The sequence below is a fragment of the Ambystoma mexicanum genome, chromosome 2p (genome assembly GCF_040938575.1).
Source record: "Ambystoma mexicanum isolate Mex_15411 chromosome 2p, UKY_AmexF1_1, whole genome shotgun sequence".
Classification (NCBI taxonomy): domain Eukaryota; kingdom Metazoa; phylum Chordata; class Amphibia; order Caudata; family Ambystomatidae; genus Ambystoma; species Ambystoma mexicanum.
The window spans coordinates 1,044,388,882-1,044,411,722 of record NC_090923.1 but is presented as its reverse complement, the minus strand read 5'-3'; the positions used below and the strand labels follow the sequence as shown (position 1 = coordinate 1,044,411,722).

At 47.4% G+C, this 22,841-nt stretch overlaps 1 protein-coding gene across 2 annotated transcripts in view; it reads right to left on the bottom strand.

Annotated features, from left to right (window-relative positions):
* The window catches only part of DPP3 (dipeptidyl peptidase 3), a 768,056-nt gene that overhangs the window by 240,009 nt on the left and 505,206 nt on the right, over positions 1-22,841 (bottom strand). For both annotated transcript variants that reach the window (XM_069644934.1, XM_069644935.1), the window contains 2 exons: positions 20,923-21,035; positions 19,738-19,830 (listed from right to left, as the gene is read on the bottom strand). In XM_069644934.1, the coding sequence (XP_069501035.1) occupies positions 19,738-19,830; positions 20,923-21,035 (206 nt within the window). The remainder of the gene's footprint in view (positions 1-19,737; positions 19,831-20,922; positions 21,036-22,841) is intronic.

Here is a 22,841-nt window from a genome sequence, read left to right as displayed (position 1 = left end):
GCCTAATGAGTTGTGGGGCATGGACAAATTCGACAGGTTCCCATGTACGATCCTGGGGCCCGTAGCCCTCCAAGTCGATGAGGTAGTAGAGTTTTGAACGTACCCTTTTGGAGTCCAGGATGTTCTTCACTTCGTATTCCAGTTCTCCGGCTATGACTTCCGGTGGTGGTGGTGGTAGAATCTGCGTGTCTTGTTCGACTGGCTTTAGAAGGGAGACGTGGAAAACTGGGTGGACTCCAAAGTTGGGTGTTAAATCTAATTTCATGGCAGCAGGATTTATGATGGCCTTGATGGCAAACAGGCCCAGGTATCGCGGCCGAAAGGCACAGGGTCCTCTTGAAGGAATGTGTTTAGCCGCCAACCATACATTATCCCCAACATGATATTGTGGGGCCTCTCGCCTGTGTCGGTCTGCAAATTTCTTCTGCTGCTCCTTGGCTCACTTTAGGTTCTCGCTGGCTTCCTTAAGGGATTGAGTGATTCTCTTATGCAACGATGTCACTGCAGGCATTTCCAACTCGTTCAGAGGGTTTAAAGAGGATGTTCTTGGATGCCGACCGTTCAAAACGTAGAACGGGGTCTGACCAGTGCTAGTATGAATTGAGTTGTTGTAGGCAAACTCACTTAACCAGAGAATGTCTTTCCAGGAGTCCCCAGTTTGTTGTACCATGCACCTCAGGTATTGTTCAAGCGTTTGGTTTGTCCTCTCCGTTTGACCATTGTCTGGGGATGGTGACTAGTAGAGAGCTGAAGGTCGATGTGGGCTAGTTTACAGCACCTTTTCAAGAAGATTGAAATTAACTGGGACCTCCTGTCTGAGACTAGTACGGATGGAAATCCATGTTGTCGGACGATCTGTTCTAGGAATACTGTAGCCAAAGTAGCGGTGGTAGGAAGTCCTTTCAGTGGGATGAAGTGCGCCATTTTGGAGAACAGGTCTACCACGACCAAGATAGTGTTAAACCCTTCGCACTGTGGTAGATCGGTGATTAAGTCCATCGATAATGTATGCCATGCTGTTGGTAGCACTTCAAGAGGCCTCAGCAGCCCTGCCAGATTTTGTTTTTGGGATTTATTTTGCACAGACACCTCACGTGGTAATGAACTGGGCGACGTCTTTCCTCCAGGAGAGCCACCAGTAATTCTTTTGGATTTTGGCTCTAGTCTTGGCGACCCCTGGGTGCCCTTCCACCAAGGACTCATGGTAATTGGCTATAATTTTTTTGGTGCGTAATCCCTTGTCCAGAACATACAACAGCATTGTAATCCCTTACTTATACACCCCTTTTGGGCAGTGGGGTCCATGTGGGCTTGAAGGTCCGTCTGTAATTCTTCCCAGCAGGTAGTAATGGCTATTTGGTGTTGAATCCGCTCCTCTGGGATAATAGCTATGGGATCGGATGGGCTGAAGGCATCCTGGTCCTCTCCCATTCTTGACAAGGCATCAGCTTTCCCGTTGCGCACTCCAGGCCGGTAGGTGATCACAAAATCATATTCCGCAAAGAATAACGCCCAACGGATTTGGCGAGAGGATTGTGCCTTGGCTGTTTTCAGATCCTGTAGATTACGATGATCGGTAATGACAGTAACCGTATGTTTGGCTCCCAAAAGGTAATGCCTCCACATCTTGAAGGCTCCTTTGATCGTCAGGAGCTCCTTATCGGTTATCGCGTAATTTCGTTCTTGTGCAGACAACTTGCGGGACGAGAATGCATAGGATGAGGCTGCCCCGTCTCAGCGTCCTTTTGTGATAAGACCTTCCCCATGGCAATGCTGGAGACATCAGTTTCCACTACATAAGGTAGGTCAGGGCGAGGGTGTCGGAGCATAAGTGCTGAAGTGAAGGCTTGTTTTAATTCTTGGAAGGCAAGTTCGGCCTCGGCTGACCAAAGGAACTTCTTGTTTTTCTTCAAAAGAGACGTGATCGGGTGGACAATTTGCGAGAATTGTGGTTTAAAGCGTCTATAAAAGAAAGCAACGCCCAGTACACTTTGTACCCCTTTGATCGACGTTGGGGAAGGCCATCGAAGAATAGCTTCAACCTTACGTGTGTCCATATGAACTCCTCTTGGAGTAAGCATTAAGCCCAAAAACTCGATCTTTGTGACGTGGAAGGAACATTTTTCTAGTTTAGCAAACAGTCGGTGCTGGCTGAGTTTTTCCAACATTGCCCTAACGTGGCCCACTTGTTCCTCTTTGGACTGCGAATAGATTAAAATATCATCAATGTAGATGAGAACACAGAAATCCAGCATTTCATGGAGCACATCGTTCATAAAATACTGGAAGGATACTGGTGCATTGCATAGCCCAAAGGGCATCACCTGATATTCGAAGAGTCCGTATTTGGTCCGGAAAGCGGTCTTCCACTCATCACCGCTTTTAACTCGTATGAGGTGATAGGCTCCCCGAAGATCCAGTTTTGATTAGATTTGGGCTCTTTTTACCTGGTCGAGCAATTCTGGGATGAGCAGCAAAGGGTATCTGTTTTTGATAGTTATTTGGTTCAACGCCCTTTAGTCGATGCACGTTCCAAGGTCACCTTCCTTCTACGAAGAAGAGCGCAGAGGAAGCAGGAGACTTGGATGGGCGGATGAACCCGTTGGCTAGGTACAGGTCTAGGTAGGTTCGCAAGTGTTGGTTCTCTTGTTCCGTCAGGGCATAAATTCGACTGCACGGGATTTGGGCTCTGGTTATCAGGTCGATCTGGCAGTCATAGGGTCTATGAAGAGGCAAGGTATTTGCCTGTTCCTTCTGAAATACATCTTGATAGTCCAAGTATTCTGGTGGCAGGACACCAGCAATGGCCAGAAGAGGTTTTGTCTCAGTCTTGGGTTGCTGCAAATGACAGGTTTTGGCGCATTCTTGCGGAAAGGTCAGCACTCGTGTTCTCCAGTGGATTCTGGGGTTATGAGCCTCTAACCACGACATCCCCAAGATCATTTGGAACTGTGCAGCCCCAATAAGATCAAAAGAGATATCCTCTCATTGACCTTCTTGACAAATCAGCGTAGCCTTTTCGGTGTGTTGTGTTACCAGCCCAGAGAATAGTTGTGAGCCACCCACAGCAGTAACGTTCTCCGCCTGAGGTTTGCGCCGAAGAGGGAGGCCAATTCGTGCGGCTAGGGCCTGATCGATATAGTTACTAACTGCTCCACTGTCGATATACACCTCCAAGGCGTGCACCTTTGATGGTTGCTGGTGGTGAACTTGGAGTACTGGAATGACTAGATGTGAGGTCTGAACTACTTTCTGGTTTTTGCTCGACAAGGGGACCCCTACCCTTGCCGCGCAATGGAGTTTTACGGAACTGTGTCCTGTTCCTTATCAGTATTATCTGTGGCACCAACAGTTCTCCTAGGAGGTTTAGTGGGGCAATCCCGAAGGAAATGTCCTGCCTTAACATAGTATAGGCATAGTTGTTCCTGCCTCTGTTTTTCTCTCTCTGCTTTAGATATAGGGGCCCCTAACCCCCCAATTTGCATTGGTTCAGTGGTTTTGTGGGTCTTGCCTGGATTGTTCCTGGACCTCACAGACAGGTCTCCCTTCAGACCTAGTGCGGTCCATCTTTCGGCTCTGTAGTCTGTGATCAAGTTGTAATGTTAGGTTGATTTATTCGGCACAGGCTTTGGGAGGGTGGACCACTTGAGCTAGCACATCCTTTAGTTCCCCTCGTAGCCCTTGGTAAAATATCGTAGTCCTTTTCTCCTCAGGCCAGTTGGTTTGTACAATAAGACGATTGAAGGTCATTATATAGGTCAGTAAATCCCGATTCCCCTGTCTGAGGGACAACAGTTTATCTAAGGCCTGTCCCTGAGTGTGTCTTGCGAACAGTTTCTCGAATTCCCCGAAGTTGTACAGCCCAGGGTCATTCTGGTTGACCAAAGGTATCAACCAGTCCGCAGCACTGCCTCCTAGAATCTAAAGTACAAAAGCCACCCTAGAAGTGTCGCTTGGGAATGCACCTGGGCGGCACAGGAAGTGCAGGCGGCACTGATTCATAAATATAGCAAATTTGGTGGGATCACCTATAAACCGTTCTGGTGGGGCCAGTGGTACTGCCCTGGGAGTAATACTTGGACTGGTGACGATGATGGTGCAGGGGTTGACACATTCCCAGGTAACAGGACCTGCCACGCATGTGATTGAAGCACCTGTCTTGCCAGATCATCGGTTCGTTCCCAGGCAATGATTAAGTCCCTTCTTAAAGGGTTTGTCTCTTGTCTGGAGGCGTGTACTTCAGCCCGTAAATTCCCCCCAGCAATTGGGCAAACTGGTCGGTCTCAGAGGTATTCATAATGCCTAGGAAGAGGTTCAGAGAGTCTTTGCGTTCTGTTACGCTCACCTGGTCTCTGCGGGGCTGTTGGGGCACGGTTGGAGCTTTCCCTGTAGTTGACTCCCTCAGACCGCTTCTCTCCCCCCCCCCCCCCCCCCCCCCCCCCCCCCCAACAACTGCCTCTTCATGGGCCTGGAAGGCGGAACCTATTCCGGTGAGAGACAATGAGGCTTGAGTGGTGGATTTGTGGTTCTCATCCGCCCTTTATGCCAGAATATGGTGCACAGGTTTACCCATGCAGGCTCACCTGATAGTATGTAAGGGCAAGCTCTCCGTCTTGCTTTCCTTCAGCAGGGGTGCTGCGAATGGACCTAGTTACGTCACTGGTCCTGAGCATACCTTGGTTCAATAAAACACTTTCACACTGAGGAATTACATACACATGGACATGTATTATATACTCTAAGGCACAGTGTTACAATTCTAAGTTCAGGCAAGTGTTATAAGCCAAACATATATACAATATAGGATCACTTGCAATATTAGAGTAGTTTTTAGGACAGCAAATCACATAGTAAACCAACCGGTAGCCAACCTTTCTGAGACGTTGCATCAACATGGAGCACAGGACTCCAGGTATTGGAGGTTTGCTGGCCCTCTTCTGGGTACAGCACAAATTGTAGGTTGTCTCAAGACTGATTAGGCCCATCAGTCTATGGTAGGAAGTCGTCTTCTTCAGATCTTCCCTGTCGAGTGGAGTGACTAGGTCTGGACAGCAGCTGCAACTCAACAGGCTCTGGCGTTCGTTGGAAGTGCTGGCGATGTCCTTGTTTGTCCTCCTCTTCTGAAACTTCTTGTTCCAGTGATCGACTCAGCTTCTGCTACAGGACGTCTGGATTTATCCAGGTGAGAGCAGGAACACCGGCCAAGTCCACCGATCATGTCCTATGTACCATTCAGACGTGGGGGTGGCTGTCAAATGAGGAAGCAACCTCCCAGTTTGAACTTGTTTCAGCCAGGCACATTACAGGGCAGGGAAATTTCGGTCGACTCCCCACACATTCCTGTCCTGTCAGGCACTCTGGGTACTGTTACGCTCACCTGGTCTCTGCGGGGTGTTGGGGCACGGCTGGAGCCCTCCCTGTAGTTGACTCCCTCAGACCACTTCTCTCCCCCCAACAACTGCCTCTTCATGGGCCTGGAAGGCGGAACCTGTTCCGGCGAAAAGGTGAGAGAGAATGAGGCTTGAGTGGTGGATTTGTGGTTCTCTTCTGCCCTTTGGTGCGAGAATAGGGTGCACAGAAGTTTACCCATGCAGGCTCACCTGATAGTATGTAGAGCAAGCTCTCCGTCCTGCTTTCCTTCAGCAGGGGCGCTGCGAATGGACCTAGTTACGTCACTGGTCCTGATTGCAAAGGCCCAGACCGGCTCCGACCATTCCGTCTTGAAGGTAAGTGTTCTTATGCCTTTTCGTATTGTCCGTGTCCTTGTAATGACACTTATTGTTCGTAAGGGTATGTTGTCCTTTCTCCCCCCTCTAGCAATGAAGATGACCCTGGAGCGCGTGATGGCAAAAGGAAGCAGCTCTGGGAATTTCCACCACTGGTAGGTAAGCTGGTGATTTCTGAGATTGCACCAAGTTCGTAAGTTATGCCGCTTTAACGGTTAAAGTCTGTGCTATCTCTCACCTTGTGTCTTTTACTCTTTTTGCAGATGCAGCAGGTTGGCGATGGCTGGAGGCCGGTACCGGGCTCCTGATGGTGGTCAGAGGCCTAGGTTTGCGTGGAGACAGCACCTAAAGAAGGTCATAAGTCGATGGAATGCGGTACAAGTAAGGTTGTTGGATGTACCTGTCGAGGACTCTGAGAGGGCGAGTATGACTGCGGCCGAGTCGTGAGCTGATGGCGAGGCTTCCAGCGACGAAGCGATCACACGTAAGGCTTGCGCTGTGACCGCTGAGTGAAGGCAGATGGCTGTGCTTCCGACAGTGGTGCAATCTCAGGTAAGGCGAGCGCAGCGATTGTAGAGCAAGGCCTCATGTGATGATGCTTTCTAAGTAAAATGGTCGAGGTGGCTGGGTGCGCAAGCGTTGATTTAGGTAGGTTGTGAAGGGCTCTGGAGACTGGCAGCGCACGTGCTGGATCAGGTAAGACGCTTCTGGTCTGCGGTAAGCGTTACGTTGCTGATAGCAAACTAACGCGAAGCGCCAGTGTTCGGCTGGGGCCGGTTTATATAGCCTGGCCCCAGCCACTCCCTGTAGGCTCTGCCTTGTGACCCCCACCTAGCCCCTCCTCCCGTCTTCTGCACGTGCCTTCTCGGTTGTAATCGGGGCCCCGCCCGGCCTTGCTGCACGTGTCCCTGATGTTCTGTGTACTAAGCACACTTTGAAATGAGCTTGGTTCCATAGGCGCCAAGACTGGGTTCATTGGGACCTTGTCTGTAGTGGAGAACTAGGCTCTTGCCTAGTGACCATGACAGGTACCTTTGTGGGCTTTCCATGAGAAGCCCGAAAAGGACAAAATGAACAAGAGACCTTCCGCCACCCAGAATGGTACAAGGGTCCAGAAAGTACAAACCATCTTGTTCTTGGCTTAAAAAGGGAAGGCTACCATTTTTGGTACATTGTGCGCCTTATTGGGTCTGTCTGCCATAAAAAGTACCAAAATGCTGTGTAAAAGATACACTGCCACCAGCTTGAACAGATGGGCTGGTCACATTAACAGGAGAGGCGAGAAAAGGGATACACTGTATCCACTCGGCACTCCACATAGGATGGTGTGTGCTGATCTTGCAAGAGAAAACACAGAACATCCCATCGAAAGAACGTTACAAGGTAAGAAGTAACTTGTTCTTCGAAGGGATTGTGTCCTCCGACGTATTCCTTATCTTAGATATCTCTTTCCAGCTTTGCTGGCCTCGGAAATTTTTTCTCTAGAGGGCGCTGCGCGTCGACGTCCGCCGAGTCGATGTCCCTCGACAGCCGCCGTATCGACGTCGACGTCATCCTGCCTATAAAGGCCGCGCGCAGCGTCCGTTGCTCAGTTCCGTTTTGTAGCCCACAATAATTCTTTCTGGACTCAACTAATCACCCTGAAGGCGCATAAGATGCAACAACAAGGGAAGTAGTACTGCGGGGATGGATGGGAGGGTCGATAAGGAACACGTCGGAGGAACATCCCATCGAAAGAACGTTACAAGGTAAGAAGTAACTTGTTCTTCGAAGGGATTGTGTCCTCCGACGTATTCCTTATCTTAGATAGGCTCCCATAGCAGTATTCTGTTATTGGAGGTGGGAGTATTGACTTCATGCTTCCTTTTATTGATGAATAGAGTGCAATACTGCCCTTCCAAACCCAGTTTCCTGACTGGAGGAGGAATCCAAGATGTAAAACCGTGTAAAGGTATGGACGGACGACCATGTGGCAGCCGCACAAATGTCTCGAACCGGCACTCCTCTTTTGAGGGCCGATGAAGCTGCGATACCTCTGGTCGAATGAGCCCTAAGATTTTGAGGGGGCTCTTTTCCTGCCAGTTTATAACATTCCAAAATGGCTAAAATAATCCATCTGGAAATGGTCTGCTTAGTTATCGGTAGCCCCAGCTTTTGACCTGCGTAGCCTACAAACAGCTGGTCTGCTTGTCTTATCCTAGCCAGTCTACTAATGTAAAAACTTAAAGCCCTTCTTGGGTCCAGCCTGTGTAACCGCTCTTCCTCTTTCCCCGGATCGGGAGGAGGATAGAAAGATGGAAGGGTAATCTGTGAAATATGAAATTCAGAAACCACCTTTGGGAGGAAATTAGGCTTCACTTGCAGGACAACTTTGTCTTTGTGAAAGATTGTATGAGGGGGTTTACAAGAAAGAGTTTGTAACTCGCTCACCCTTCTAGCAGATGTAAGTGCTACTAATAAAACAGTCTTAAGGGTAAGAAATCTTAACGAACAAGAGTGGAGTGGTTCGAAAGGTGTACCCATCAGGAAAGTTAGGACTAAATTTAAATCCTATAGGGGAACCTGGAATGGTCTTTGGGGATAAACGTTAGTTGACCCCTTTAGAAACTGTACTACCAAGGGTAACTTGAAATAGGATGGTTCTTCCGCAGTGCGCTTAAAGATGGATAGCGCTGCGAGATAGCCCTTGATGGTGCCAACTTGAAGGCCTGAATTTGCTAAATAAAGTAGGAAGGACAACATTGGTGTACCACATGAAAAGGGATCGATATTCTTTTCCCTACACCAGCTGCAAAATCTGTTCCAACGGCAGCGGTATAAAGATTTTGTTGCTGGCCTTCTTGCCGAAAGCAACACCTCCATAACGTCATCAGGAAGGTCCCAATCCTTGTACCTCAGCCTTTCAGAAGCCAAGCGTGAAGGTTGAGGGTTTTGATGTCTGGATGGAGAACCTGACCTCCCTTCTGTGAGAGCAGATTCTCTCTGAGTGGAAGTCGAATTGGAGGGCAGATGGACAAGTCTAGAAGGTCCGGGTATCACGTTCTCCTGGCCCAATCCGGGGCAATTAGGATCATGGTGTTCCGGAATCTTCTCAACCTCCTGATCATTTGAGGAATGACAGGGACCGGTGGAAACGCGTACAGGAGTGGAAACTCCCAGTCCACTATGAACGCGTCTCCCAGAGCTCCTCTTGGGGGAAATTCCCTTGAACAGAACAGATCGCACTTCCTGTTGACACTGGTGGTGACCAGATCCACCTGAGGGGTTCCCCAAAGGGCGAAGATCTCTTGAAGGACTTCCTGAGCTAGTTCCCACTCGTGGGAGACTGTGCTCTGCCTGCTCAGAGCGTCCGCTGTCAAGTTCTTCTCTCCGGCTAGGTGAACTGCTGATAGAGAGATTCCTTCTTGGATTGCCCAAAACCAGAGCTGCATCGCCTCTCTGCACAGAGGTAGTGATCCTACGCCTCCTCTTTTGTTGAGGTAATGCATGGCCACTGTGTTGTCCATCATTATCATGACATTCTTTCCTTGTACAGATGGCAGAAAAGCCTTCAGCGCAAGTCTGATGGCCCTCAGCTCTAACAAGTTGATATGTAGTCTGGACTCCGATGGAGACCAACGACCGCTGATGGTCAAGTCGTTGGCGTGGGCTCCCCACCCCGTGAGTGAGGCATCCGTGACTACTGTTATCTCCGGCCAAGGTTGCCAAAACTGCTCTCCTTTCAGAATGTTCTCCTGACAGGCCCACCACAGAAGGTCTCGAGCCACCCTGTCGGGAACCTGAAGAAGATCTGTCATTCTCCCTGAGAATTGTGACCACGGAGTTCTCAGTGCCCACTGGAGAGATCTCATTCTCAGGCGAGCCTCTGGCACTAGGAAAATGCAGGATGCCATGAGGCCTAGCAACCTCAAAAAGTCGAAGGCTGGGAGACGTTGGGCATTTTGAAACTTGGTGACCATCTGTAGAATATCTTGAGCCCTCACCTCTGGTGGCGAGGCTTTTCCCAGGGAAGTGTGCAGGATCGCTCCGATGAACTGGAGTCTCTGCGATGGTATCATTTGTGACTTCTTTAAATTGAGGGAGAAGCCCAGTCTGTGAAGGGAGTGGCAAACATGATCTAGCTGGATCTGAGCTTGTTCCGAAGATACAGCTCTGATCAACCAATCGTCCAGGTAGGGGTAGACGTGAATCCCTTCCCTCCTTAGACTTGCAGCCACTACCGACATTAACTTGGTGAAGACCCTCGGGGCGGAGGTCAGCCCAAATGGCAGCACTCGAAATTGATAATGAGAGTTGCCAATTGCGAACCTCAGGTATTTCCTGTGTTTGAGATGGATTGGCACATGGAAATAAGCGTCCTGAAGGTCCAGAGATACCAACCAGTCCTGGAACTGAAGGGCCTGAAGCATCTGAGAGAGTTACCATCTTGAATTTGTCTTTCCTGAGGAATTTGTTCAATTCTCGCAAGTCCAAGATGGGTCTCAGTCCTCCGTCTTTCTTTGGAATGAGAAAGTAAGGGGAGTACCAGCCCTTGTTCCTCTCCGCTACAGGTACCGGTTCTATAGCACCTTTCTCTAGCAGGTCTAAAATTTCCTGCAAGAGGAGCGGATCTGGAGTTTTTTGAGAGCTGATCCCCGGTGGATGACTCTGAGGTATGCGTAGGAGAGGCAGGCAGTAACCTTGTGCAATTGTCTCCAATGCCCAAGCATCTGACGCGATAGCCTGCCATTCCGCCAGATGTTGAGTTAACCTGCCTCCTACAGGTTTCGTGTGAGGGAAGTCCTCAGAGTGGTTTTGAGGCGGCTGATGCAGATGCCGATGGTAAAGAGGCACCTGCTGTTGCTGCGGCTTTTGAATATCTACCCCGTCCACCTCGGGTAGTTCTTCTTTGTCCCCTTTGAGCCGTACGTCCTCTACCTCTTCCGAATGTGGAGTAGATGCGAAAGGACTTGCCTCTCGCAGAGGTTCCTGTGGGACGAAAAGGTGTCTGACGGATTGCAGCGCCTAGGAATTTTGCTGCTGCCTTTGATGTTTGCAGTTTTTCTAAACTGTTATCTGCCTTTTTCCCAAACAAAGAAGAGCCATCAAATGGCATGTTCAAGAGCCTGGCTTGCACATCTGGGGCAAAACCAGACTTTCTCAACCAAGCAAATCTCCTGGTTGTTGTACTTGCCGCCATTGCTCTGCTGATACTGTCAGCCGAATCAATGCCCGTCTGGAGGGATTCGAACATAGCGTCTTTACCGTCCTTTATGATATTTAGGAACGCCTCCCTTTCTTCTCCCTCCGGGATGCAGTCAGCCGCTGTAGAAGCACACTCCCAAAGTGTATGGCTAAATCTAGCAAGGGTGCAAGTAGCATTAATAGATTTTAACGCCATGCTACATGCCGAAAAGACTTTCTTAGCCATAGCATTGTATTTTTTATCGTCCCTGTCCTGTGGGACGGTAGGGTAAGCAGTCTTGATGTCAGTAGAAGATGCTGCCTGTACCACCAGACTTTCTGGGGATGGGTGTTTGGACAAAAACTCAGGGTCTGCAGAAGATACCCTGTATTTAGTAGACAGTTTTTTTATTTACTGCCGGGACGACATCTGGGGTTTCCCAGTTCGTCATTATTTTTCTTTGAAGAGCTTTATGAAAAGGTACTACAGGATCCTCCTGTGGACCTTTATCAAGAATATCCGTGAGGTCATCCTGTTGGAAAGCCCGTGAAGGTGTTGACCACCCCATAAATTCTGTAATCCTGGCCATTAAGGCTCTGTAAGGGGTTTCAGCATGCTCCCCCGGGTCTGGCCTAGCGAACTCCACCTCTGGGGAAGTGTCTAAACCACTTGCCTCATGTAAGGAATCATGGAGTTCCTTTAATCTGCGTTCCTCTGAGGATAACTCCTCTTGAACTGGGGTTGCAGATCCCTGCAACTCAAATGTCTCTTCTTGGTCAGACAGTTCTCCCTCTTCCATAATTGAGGACATTGTTCTCAATTGGGCTCAACTCACAAAGGGTGTGAAACCCATCTCCAAGGCAGAGGGTGCCAAACTTGTTGTAATCGGCCTCGAAAACGTCGATGTCGTCGACCCCGACGCCGAAGGCTTCGAACGTGGCGTCGAAAACAAAGGTGGAGGCCTCGAGGTCCTCTATAGAATCGGAATTCTGCTTGAGGATATCGGCAATCTCGACGACATCGTCATCGAAGACCTAGGAATAGCCACTGGGTGCGCCGCAACCGTGACTTTCCTTGGCGTCGACGCCGGTGTCGAGGATGGCGTCGAGTCGACAGACCCGTGTGTCGAAGGTCCCTTCGACAACGGCGTCGAAGACACCGACCTCGGCGTCGACGGAACCTTCGAAGAAGGATTCGAGGTCTTTGCTTTACTCGAGGTTTCGTGACGCGCTCGAGAAGCTTCCTTCGCCGGGTGCTGCGACTCGCAGCGTTTTGGACCTTCGGGTCTTTCGACCAGAGCATCGCTCTCGGCAGTCTTCGAGGGGGTCGAGGCCGCTTTCTCGAAGACGCTCATCATATTTTTTTGGAATTCCTCCCATTCAGCCCGAGAACTATGTTTCGTGGGGCAAGGGATTCTCTTAGGTGAAACAGAGGAAGAGGAGGACGAAGAAGGGGATCTTCGGCGTCTCCTTTTCGAGAGCTTTGATCTCGAGGAGTGATGGGACCCGCTTCGAGACCTGGAGCGCGAATGGTGACGAGGAGACGAATGTCTCGACTTCGTTGAGGAAGAAGAAGCTTTAGAAGTCTTACCTTTTTCCAGCTTCCCCCTACGCTCCTTCAGGGCCTTAGCTGTCATGGACATACAGTCCTCGCACTCCGAACAATAGTGTTCAGCTCCCAAACACCACAGACAGACCCTGTGAGGGTCCATCAGCGACATCTTTTTGCCACAGTCTCGGCATTTTTTAAAGCCGGACCGAGGGGTCGTCGGTTCAGACGAGGAAGCCATTGAGTATGGATCGAATATCTCGAGGAAAATGGATAATATCACTACGAAACTGAGCAACGATATTCCGAGGCACTGAGTAAGCGCGGAAAAACGGAACTGAGCAACGGACGCTGCGCGCCGCCTTTATAGGCAGGATGACGTCGATACGGCGGCTGTCGAGGGACATCGACTGGGCGGACGTCGACGGGCAGTGCCCTCTAAGAGAAAAGTATCTCCCTGCCCTGGTAACTGCAAGAGTAAGTCCGGGCAAGAAAAGAAATAATACAGTAAAAGCTCTAGGAAATCCCAAAAAGGGGACAAAACCAGAGTAAAGGGAGGAGTTAAAGTGTTGAAAAAGGTTCCCACTCACTAATTAGTCAAACAATCCCGGTGCCCAGCAAAAAGTGCTGGGGGACTTACAAGGAGAGGGGATTTCACAGAAAAAGAGAATTCTACCCTTACACTCGGTGCCCCCTCCAACCCCAGACTATGGGGCAGGAGGATCGAATCTACTCCTGGATAGATCTCTTGTTCCAGTTGGGCATACCTTCTGGAGAGTCCATCAGCATTCTTATGGTGTGACCCTAACTTATGCTCAATGGTGAAGTCAAACCCTAGGAGGCTTATTGACCACTTGAGCAGTTTTTTATTTTCCCCCTTCATGTTCATCAGCTATCTATGAGGTTGGTGGTCTTACTGAACCTTGAAAGTAGATCCACACAGTTATGGCCTAAACTCCTTCAGAGACCACACAATGGCAAAGCACTCACGTTAATTGTTGCCCACCTCATCTCTCTTCATTTGCTGCTGATAAAACAGATATAGTGCCTTGGTCATCCATCTGACTTAAGACTGCCCCATTTCCTGTATCTGATGTCACTGTTTGTACAAGGAAGGGCTGGAAATAGTCTGGAGCTCTCAAGACTGGAGCTTGGATCAAGGCATCTTTCAGACCTTGAAAAGATTTCTGGCACTGCTCAGTGCAGTTTACCTTTTTAGGGTACTTTGGAGAGGAAATGGTGGTGACCTGGGTGTGAGTAGGGGGGGAGGGGTCCGAGTCCTGTACAGCCTATACCTTACTGGGTAAGTTTGATTTTAACCCCTCCTACCTCTTGTCCAAGGTAGACCGCTGAACTCTGACCAACTTGCCACTTGTTGGCTTTGATTGTTAGATTGGCCTGTTGAAGAGCCTGCAACACCTGGCTGAGATGCAAAAGATCTTCTTCCCATGTAGGGCTGAACACTATGTGTAAAGAACTCATGGTGGCAACAGTAAAGACAGACAAGTGATCACAGTTCAAGGGTGTTTATTAAACTGTTAATGCAGAGTTGAAAAACACCTAAACTAAACCTAAATCTAAGATGGGAGCAAGCGTCTACAATCAAATGAAAATAAGGCAGTCCTAGTGGTGTTGTCTCAAAATAAAGGGCCTATTCTAAGAAAAACCTATTGCTAATTCCTTAGGCTAAATACAAAAGAGTGTGGAATAGGGCATTCAAATAAAGGAAATGTGTTCACAAATAATAGGCCAGGATGTGATTGCCTTGAGGTCTCCCTTCCCCACGTTTTTAGCATGGGACAAGGTGAGACTTTGGAGCACAGCACAGCTCGAGCCTTCCCAGCAGAAGCTAACAGTTCCTTAGCAGCTATGAGTTTCTTCGTCTGCTCAAATAAAGTCCCTTCCCTTTGAGGCCTGATGCACTCAACAAACAAAAACAAAGTTCTTGTTCTGCAATCACGTTGGTTGATGACTTCCCCTTTGGGTCCATCTCTTCTGGGCGCAGACCCCTCACAAGTCGTGTTCAACAACTTATCGGAAACAATTATTTTCTTTGTGAACTTTGGGCAGTGACTTTCCACCCCTTGATCTCCCTCGGCAGGGCTCAGACCCCCAATAACAAGGGGGACAGTTCACCTCCCATTGTCTTGTATTGCTTCTTGCTTTCACAAAATCTTACACAATTCTTCGGACTTCGCCACCTGGTTGTAAGTGTCCCTCTTCCGGGTTCACTCTCACCAACTTTACCAACAATTCCTCATGGGCCTTTTAGACTCTGCCCCTTCTCATAAGCATCCCTCGTCCGGGTTCGCTCTTGCTAATTTCCACGAAGCAGAGTTCATTTGCTACTTTTCAACATGCAGGATTTATTTCCCTTAGCTTTCACAGTTCTCTGCCGGTCAAAGACTTTCAACGGTACATAGGATTTATGAGACCTCTGTATGACCACTTTGACCTTTCTTCGGCTCTTCCCAGGGCCTCCTGGTTACAGTAGTCTTTTACCATTGGGTAATCGTCCAGAGATTGAGTGCGCACCCATGTGGTGCCGGACTCCTCTTCTGCTGGTTTCCCCCTTCAAAATATTAACAGTTCATTGCTCGCTCAAAGTTAAAATAGCCACTTGATACTTTTGGCTCAACACCGTTAGGTTTCTTATCGGGCCTCCCCTTCACTCACAGGCTGTGATGAACCGCTTAGCTTTCTTTCTCCTTGGAGTCAACGTTGGTACCAGTGAGAAACGTCTCTCCCCGGCTTGGAAATCAGCCGAGGAGGGTCTCGTGTACCGTAGACATCTGCTGCAACACACGGCTATTGTTTGCAGACTTATCATTCGCTCTGTGGAGGCTTCACAGGCCTTGGTCGGAAAGGACGAGGTCGACTCACCCCATGTTACCCTCTGTCTGCACCCTCTTTCTCCTCCTTTGTCTTTGGGTTGTGCAAAAGTGTTCATACAGGGAAAAGAGTGCAGGGGGTGGCAGAATTTAAGAATATCGCAACCAAGAGTGCACCGCGAGTGCCGTCAGCTGTCCTGCTGGACCCTTTGCTCGCCGCTCCATTTCCCCATGAAGTTAAACTTTGCCTCAACTTTAACATGTTTGGACCATCCTACTGGTATATGCACTCATACCAACTGGACTAATTTTATTTCCCAAAATCTTTAATTGAGTCGACAATCCTTACTAACCTCATATTTGACCTTTTAGATCAAGCCACACCCACTTAATTAACGTGACGCTACAAGAACAAGACCGCGCACGTGCGCAACCGGGAGTGCACCGCGAGTGCTGTCAGCTGTCTGCTGACTGACTGCACCGTGCATCGCCTCCCCACTCCCTTTCGCCTTGTGTTTCTTTTTTTTTCTCGTAAATTACCCCAACACCTTGCCACATGCACACTCTCAAACTGCTCTGCTCCTGCTGTTTATGAAGCGGCTGAAATCACAACTTCATGGTGTTGTGCACACCTACCGAACCATAAGCTATTGAAATTGTTAGCATCTGCAGGTTCGAATGGCACAGCTTTCACTAACTGATTTCACTGAGAATCATCTTATTGCTTTTGTCGAGGAATCATCCCAACTGCTCTTCTAACACACACCTTCATTGACCTGTGCCCCCTTTCGCTCGCCCACCATCTCACTTCCCTTTCTCTGCAGTGGCTGCCTGGCGAACAGCTGATGACCATGGCACGCCAGTGGTTTGAGGTCTCTGTTCGCTCAATTTGTAGCAAACATTCACTTCAGCTGTGTCCTTGCATAGATTGCTGCCGTGCAACACGAGCTACTGTAGCTCCAACAACTCATAATCTTCACCCAATCACCACACTTCAAGTGGTTAATCTTAGCTCAGTGCGGTTTCCCTCCCTACCTCTCTCGGACCCTTCCCTGTCGCGAGAACAGGCATCCCAGCTCTAACTCTACTAATCACATTTTCCAACACTTCCTCATGGCAGCGTATTGCCTCACTTCTGCGATGCCAAAGCAAGCACCCTGATTAATTGGGATGCCGCCTCGGTGTCAATCTACACACGCTACTTTCTCACTCAATCCCCTTGCAGCTCGTCCCCAGAACCAAAAAATTCACATGCACAAGCACAAAACTCTGCCAATTATAGCCACTGCAAACTCCACTACAGCCCAATCTAACTTGGCCCCAAGCTTTGTACCACCAAATGCAGAAGTCTCAGAGACTACTTTACAAGGTTGTTTAAACCACAGCTTCTTCTGTACACCAAGACTCACCTATTGGCGCTTGCCCCTGCAACTACCACGTTCCCGACTGGCTGGAGTAATTATTCCTCAGAGAAGCGGACATCTCTCTCTCAATCCCCGCCGATAGAACTGGCTAAATCCAGCCTCTTCCCTCTGATTATGCTCCCCTTGAAGGGGACTAGCCAACCTTTAAAACTTTAGAACAGAAAAGAAAAGAGCGCAGATAGACAAATCACACACACTGACCACAGAGGCTCTCATACCACAACCTCATCTAGAACTTGCATCTATTTCTATCCCGACACAGCTGAAACCGATCCAGAGAACAGCAGATAGTGACCACTCCAAGTCCAACAATATTGTACTCTGACTCCGACAGACTTGTACTAAAAATGATGGGAGAGATTGCAGTCTGACCTTTATCCAAACAGAACAACTCTACTTACAGTTTTTCAGTCCATCCCGGATCTTGAAGGTATTTGCTCTGAGGACATCTGATCTATTAGATTTATCGACTCCCCTAATATGGACACAGTAGCACTTAGCATCCCACCAAACATTGTAAAAAATCTATTATGGCGCATGAAAGAGAAAGTTCAAGCATGCGGATTCATAATGCAAATACAGCCCTACCAAGCAAGGAACCAGCGTCCTCTACCGCTCCCATAAATTGCAACTGTACCTGTAATCAAGGTTTGAATCAGAAGCAGGTTATAATCAAATCACTTTATGGTGATGTGTGCAGATTTAATAACCTGAGCATAAAGTAAGGGAAGGTTTTACTTGCATCCAAGAAGACAGACCAAGAGGCAAAACAAAGAAAAAAGAAAGGGTCTCCCACAAATAGCTTAGGATGCAACGTGCCTGCAATTAGTACTCTATGCAGTCTGCAAGACAAAGGTTTAAAGAAAAAGAAAGTGGCAAAGCGGGGTGTATGCTGCTTCAAGTTTACAATTCCTGCACGGCCAACTTTCAACGTTTCCATGTTGCCAAAATTAGTCCCTTTTACATGGGTAAAATATCAGCAGTTAACTGAAGGGCTTGGCTAGCCAATGGCATGAGAGGTTTACACATTTATTTTAACTAAAAGGCTTGATTGAAACATCACAGAACATCACTTGCAACATCAAAGTTAAAAAGAGGATCATTTGCATACTAAAGACAAGCAGATATGAGGCTGCAATTTAAATACATTGGACCAAATGGATCTTTTAGTGAAATACACATTCACATGCCAATTGTAGATCTGAAAATCCTCACTGTTGCCCCTAAATAGGATCAACTGAGAAACATGCATGTCTCAATATTCCCTACTTGTAGGTTTTCTTCCATACCCTTAAACTCCACAAGTGGCACCCCATCAAAAATGCAGACAGATACTAGATGTTAATTATAGGAAATTAATCAAGTGTCTCTTCTCCTCCCAATAACAGTTAGAAAGCCATGGCTTTACCATCAAAGTTTTGTATTCAGTAGCACTTGAGCAGTCAGAGAGCAAATTAAGTAATCGCTCCTTTTGGCTTTCACAGCCCTTCTTGAGCCAGAAGGCAGATGACAAAAAAGCACATTTGAAAGCAGGAGCGGACACATCCCAATTGCATGTATTCTTTACCTGTCAGATAGTCTTAGTGACTTGGGCCTTTGCCCAACAGGTGACATTTATCCATGTACAAAAAGATAAACTGCACTGATAATGAACTAATTTTTTCTGATGAGTTTTTTTTCCACACTTTAAAGAAACTGTTCTGTAGGCAACGAAACTATAAAGAATGACTATACATATTTAGAAGTGTGGATTTCATTTACAAAGTGTTTTTTACTGTAACTATTTTATTAAAAATCAACTATTCAGCACCAGTCTAAAGCTAGGCCAAATATTCGGTAGTATGCTAAATAATGAATTCACTATTCTGTACACTCCTACCCAGAATAACTAGTGCAAGGGACAGGCGATGGAACAGCACTAAAGGGTTAACAGAGACACTGCGTCCGAGTGGAGAAACCCAATGTTCCTTGTGCTACAGATTCCCAAATCTGGGCTGGGACATGGGTTGCAGCCCCATGTTGTAACCCTGTTCCACAACTCTACTCTCAACCTATCCTTCTGCATCTTACCCCATCAGTTCATTTCCCAATTGTTAATTTTATTGAAAGAAAGGGCATATGTTATGGTCCTAGATGGCAGAGTTCTACCTGGATGGCAGAGTTCTATGGCATAGCCTTGCATGGAACTCCGACCCCACTGAGATTCTTGGTGGTTTGCCGTTGCGAGTATGTGGTCGTCTACACCTCACGATTGTGGGCTAGTGCAGGATTTCGGCTCTTAACTTGCAATAAACTGCCTCTTACTGCACAACTGCCTCCTGTCATCTGATCATATTAAGGGGTCCAAGCCCTCCAAAGTGACCTGTGGAAAGCGAATGCTCTGGCCAAGACCATAATGTCACTAAAACTAGCACATGACCTCTCCACTGTATAATCCCACTGCTAATAGTCTTCAGCCTCAAATGATCACCTTTGCAGTGATTATTTCCTGCCTTGACTACTGCAAAAGTGTTTATGTCGACCCCCCCAGATAAATTCTTGGGCAGACTTCAAAGAGACAAAACCTATGCAAACAGTCTCCGTCCTTGTTGTTACAAGGATGTGTCAGATTAACAGCTCCATTGAGACGATTCTAGTGGCTGCCTGTCAAGCAGGAATGGAATTTAAGACCCTTTGCCTGGGGCCCGGAGTTCTTTGTGGCCATGTCCCCGACTACCTAGTACATCATACTACATCCCTACGTCATGAATAGAAGCAAAAGATTGGCCTCACATAAAAGACTTGTACCCGGCCAGTTACTATTTAGTCGTAGGGTTTAGCACTTAGAAAAACTGCCTCAGACGCTCAGTCTCAAGAAGGGCTTGAGGAAGTTCCGTTAAAGCTCCAAAGGATCAATATTTTTCTTAAAGGTCATGGCTCTGAGCATACTTAACTCTTCTCATACGTTCATTGTTCACATCGGCTTTCTCTAACCCTTTACAAATTGATTTGAAGCAGCCCCTTTGCAGTGTAAGCACTCTACAAAAATAATTAACGGCACGCACCTGTACAAAAAGCTTCCCACTGCCATGTCCCAACAGCTCATGGAGCCCAACCTGTACTTCGAATGAGGGTCCTTTCCACTTCAGGTACAGATCCTGCATAAAAGAGGGATTGTGGATGATGGAGGGTGTGGGAGGGGGGGAAGAAAAAAAACATGAATCACTCATTCACAGGTTCAATATTTTTAAGCTAGGGTTGGATATGAAAGAAGGGTTCTCTCTCCTCTTCAAACAGCAGACATCGCTAGTGCAAGTTATGCCTTCTGTAAACCACAGAAGGTGAGCTACCCATCTTATCCTGTATCAGAATACACCTTCTGCAGTACTTTCTGTGAAACACCATGGTCCATCAATGGGAATGCATTTTAATGGCTTTGCTAGCCAATTAAGTGACAAGATACGTGGGGGCTGAGGTCTTCAACCTACATTTGTTATGAAAAAAAAGAAATGACTAAGCAAGTTTTGAGACCGTGTTCCACACAAACATACACGTTGGTTGGAACAGACCATGGATTCCCATTTCCTAACGAGCCCTCGACAACTCGTACCTTTTTGGTACGTCATTAGTTGAAACTGCCTCTCCAGCCATTTCACTGCATGTAAACCTAACATGCTGTTGGGGCTTGTAATTCCACATTTATAAGCTTAAGTCTGTAAAACCCTTTGAATGTTTTTAAACTAAACAAGAATATCACATGTGGAGCAGCATGTGACATTCACATACAATGGAAAGGGAAAGTTCAACCAATGGCATTGAAAAACAGGTATGGTGAGTGTCAAGCTGTGTTTTCAAACAGGAAGTATATTTCTGATTGAAAATAAATGCAAACAGTAATATCCCCATAAAAATAAAATAAAAAGAAGCTTAGCAACCATGGATTTATATGGAATTGCTGCAAACCATTCTTCCAAACTAGTATTTTTAAAATGGAAACCAAAGAATATTTCCAGATTATTTGCTAGGACACCTTATGTTCCATAATGGAGTCTTCAGTTCTGGTGCTGCTCAATGCCCAAAGTACAGATGTGAAGAGCTACAAACACCACCATGGGGATGAGCATAAACACTGCCGATTCAACAATTTCACCATCGCAGCACCTCATTGGGGCATTACTTTTCCACTACCTCTAAAAGCCTCCAAACACAATGCTAGTTCCTACATCACACCAAATCTGCACACAGCACACCTTGTCTTCCTCAGCAAGGAAGGTGAGCTTCTTCTTTTCAGTGGCATAGGCCACAGAAAGCACGTTGCCCAGAGAAACGTTCTTAAAGCCATCAGTCTGCCGGATATCGTCGTCTGAAGTGAAATAAAGACAAAAAAAGCAGAGGGAGTGAACTTAATACAATTCTGATTTTTCATATGAAAAATGACAAAGAATGGTAAATAATTAAGCATTTGAAAGTAGCTAATTCGAGTATGTACACATTCTATTTTCTTATCTTTGCCACCATTACTCCATGCAATAAATGAGAAAGTATCATCCTCTAAAGGTCACGTAGTCACAGATTTGTTGGTTGGAGACAGAAAAACGATTAAAATTCAAACTAGTCCTTAAACAGCCTTCTGAGCATTGCATTCACAGCACTGAACACCCTATGGAACATCCAGGCTTCTTACTCATAGGCCTATGACTCTGCCTGACCCTTCCCAGCACTCCTTAAATCTCCCAGACCCAACAACTGGAGAATGCCACTGCTTTCCAAAAGAATTCATTGGTAGGCACCACTCGATATCTTTAACAAATGCATTAACAGTGATCCCTGCATAGCAGCAACTAGACACCAACTAGTCCCTTGACTGCAAGAGCACACTTATTTCATGAGCGGTTAAGGTCCCCCATCTAGATTCAAAAGTGCAACCTTTAGGCATTGCTTGCAAATTCTTAAAATTCCCACTATACCTGCAGGGCGAGTTCCTTAGTTTACATACTCTACTTAAGAGAAATGCACTCGCCCCATGGTGAGTGTTAGGGAGAATTCGCAGAAATGTGCAAATTCCCTCCACCTTAGAGACCGCCCAACTTTGCTGGATTTTGAGGACTTGATTTTTTTAACCTGGAGAAAGTGAGACCCTTTTTCCTACTCTCTCATGTACTTTAATGTGATTTTTGAACTCTTTCTTTTGGTTATGGAGCCTGACAAACTTCATAGACATCATCTTTTACATTGCGTCACACAGCACCTTCAGTGCAGTGGCACAGGGAAGTCTTCCAGATTTCCCCAGGGTTTAAATCCCTTCTCTGGGAGAAACTACTGTTTCCCAGAGCAGTAAAGTGTAATTGACTTTACTTACATTTGTAACTTTCTAGACCCAGCACACACTATTTTACAATATGGTGCTGGAGGGGTTACTTAGTATCCCCTTTGTCTAGCTTCTCATGTAACATTTTTATGTTACCCTTTCTCGATGAATGGCTGGTGGAAGTGGTCTACTTTTAACTACTGTGGTGTGCATTTACCGCGGGCTGCGTTCACAGCTGCAGTAATGCACCCAAGGGTCCCATTTCTGTCAAAATGGCCCAGTCTTCTTTTTTCGCCATTTCTTTGTGGAAAGGTCCTTTGAGATTCACTCTGCACGACAAACCAGGTTTGGTCCCTTTGTTTGCTTTGCCTTTGGCGGTATTCACGAGTGAAGCCCGCCTCTGGCTCCAGGGTGTCTGGTGTGGTAAGGAAGTGACGGAGGTGCCCGAAACTCCCTGTGCTCAGTCTCCTAGGAGACCCAAATGCACTCTGTAGTGATTGACCAGCTGACTGTCCAGCAAGGACAGCCACCCTGTCGGGTGACTGACAACTAGGCTGGAATGAATGGGAGAGAACTGAATAAAAGGCAAGTCTTTTGGCTTGGAAGGCAGAGTCGACCACTGGACGAAGGAACCGAAGAAGAACTTGAAGAGGACGCCTGCTGTAGCTACTGGACCGTTGGTTTGCCCGGTGAAGCCCTGCTGCTGTGCTGAAACTCCAAATTCTTATCGACAGAGAAGCCCCTGCAAGGACGACTTCTCCCCTTGAGTTGGTGGGACCAATCAACTCCCAGGTAAGCCACCTGGACATCTTCTCGGAGCTGGTTGAATTTCCACAGAGTTGCTGCTGGAAACCGAATAGC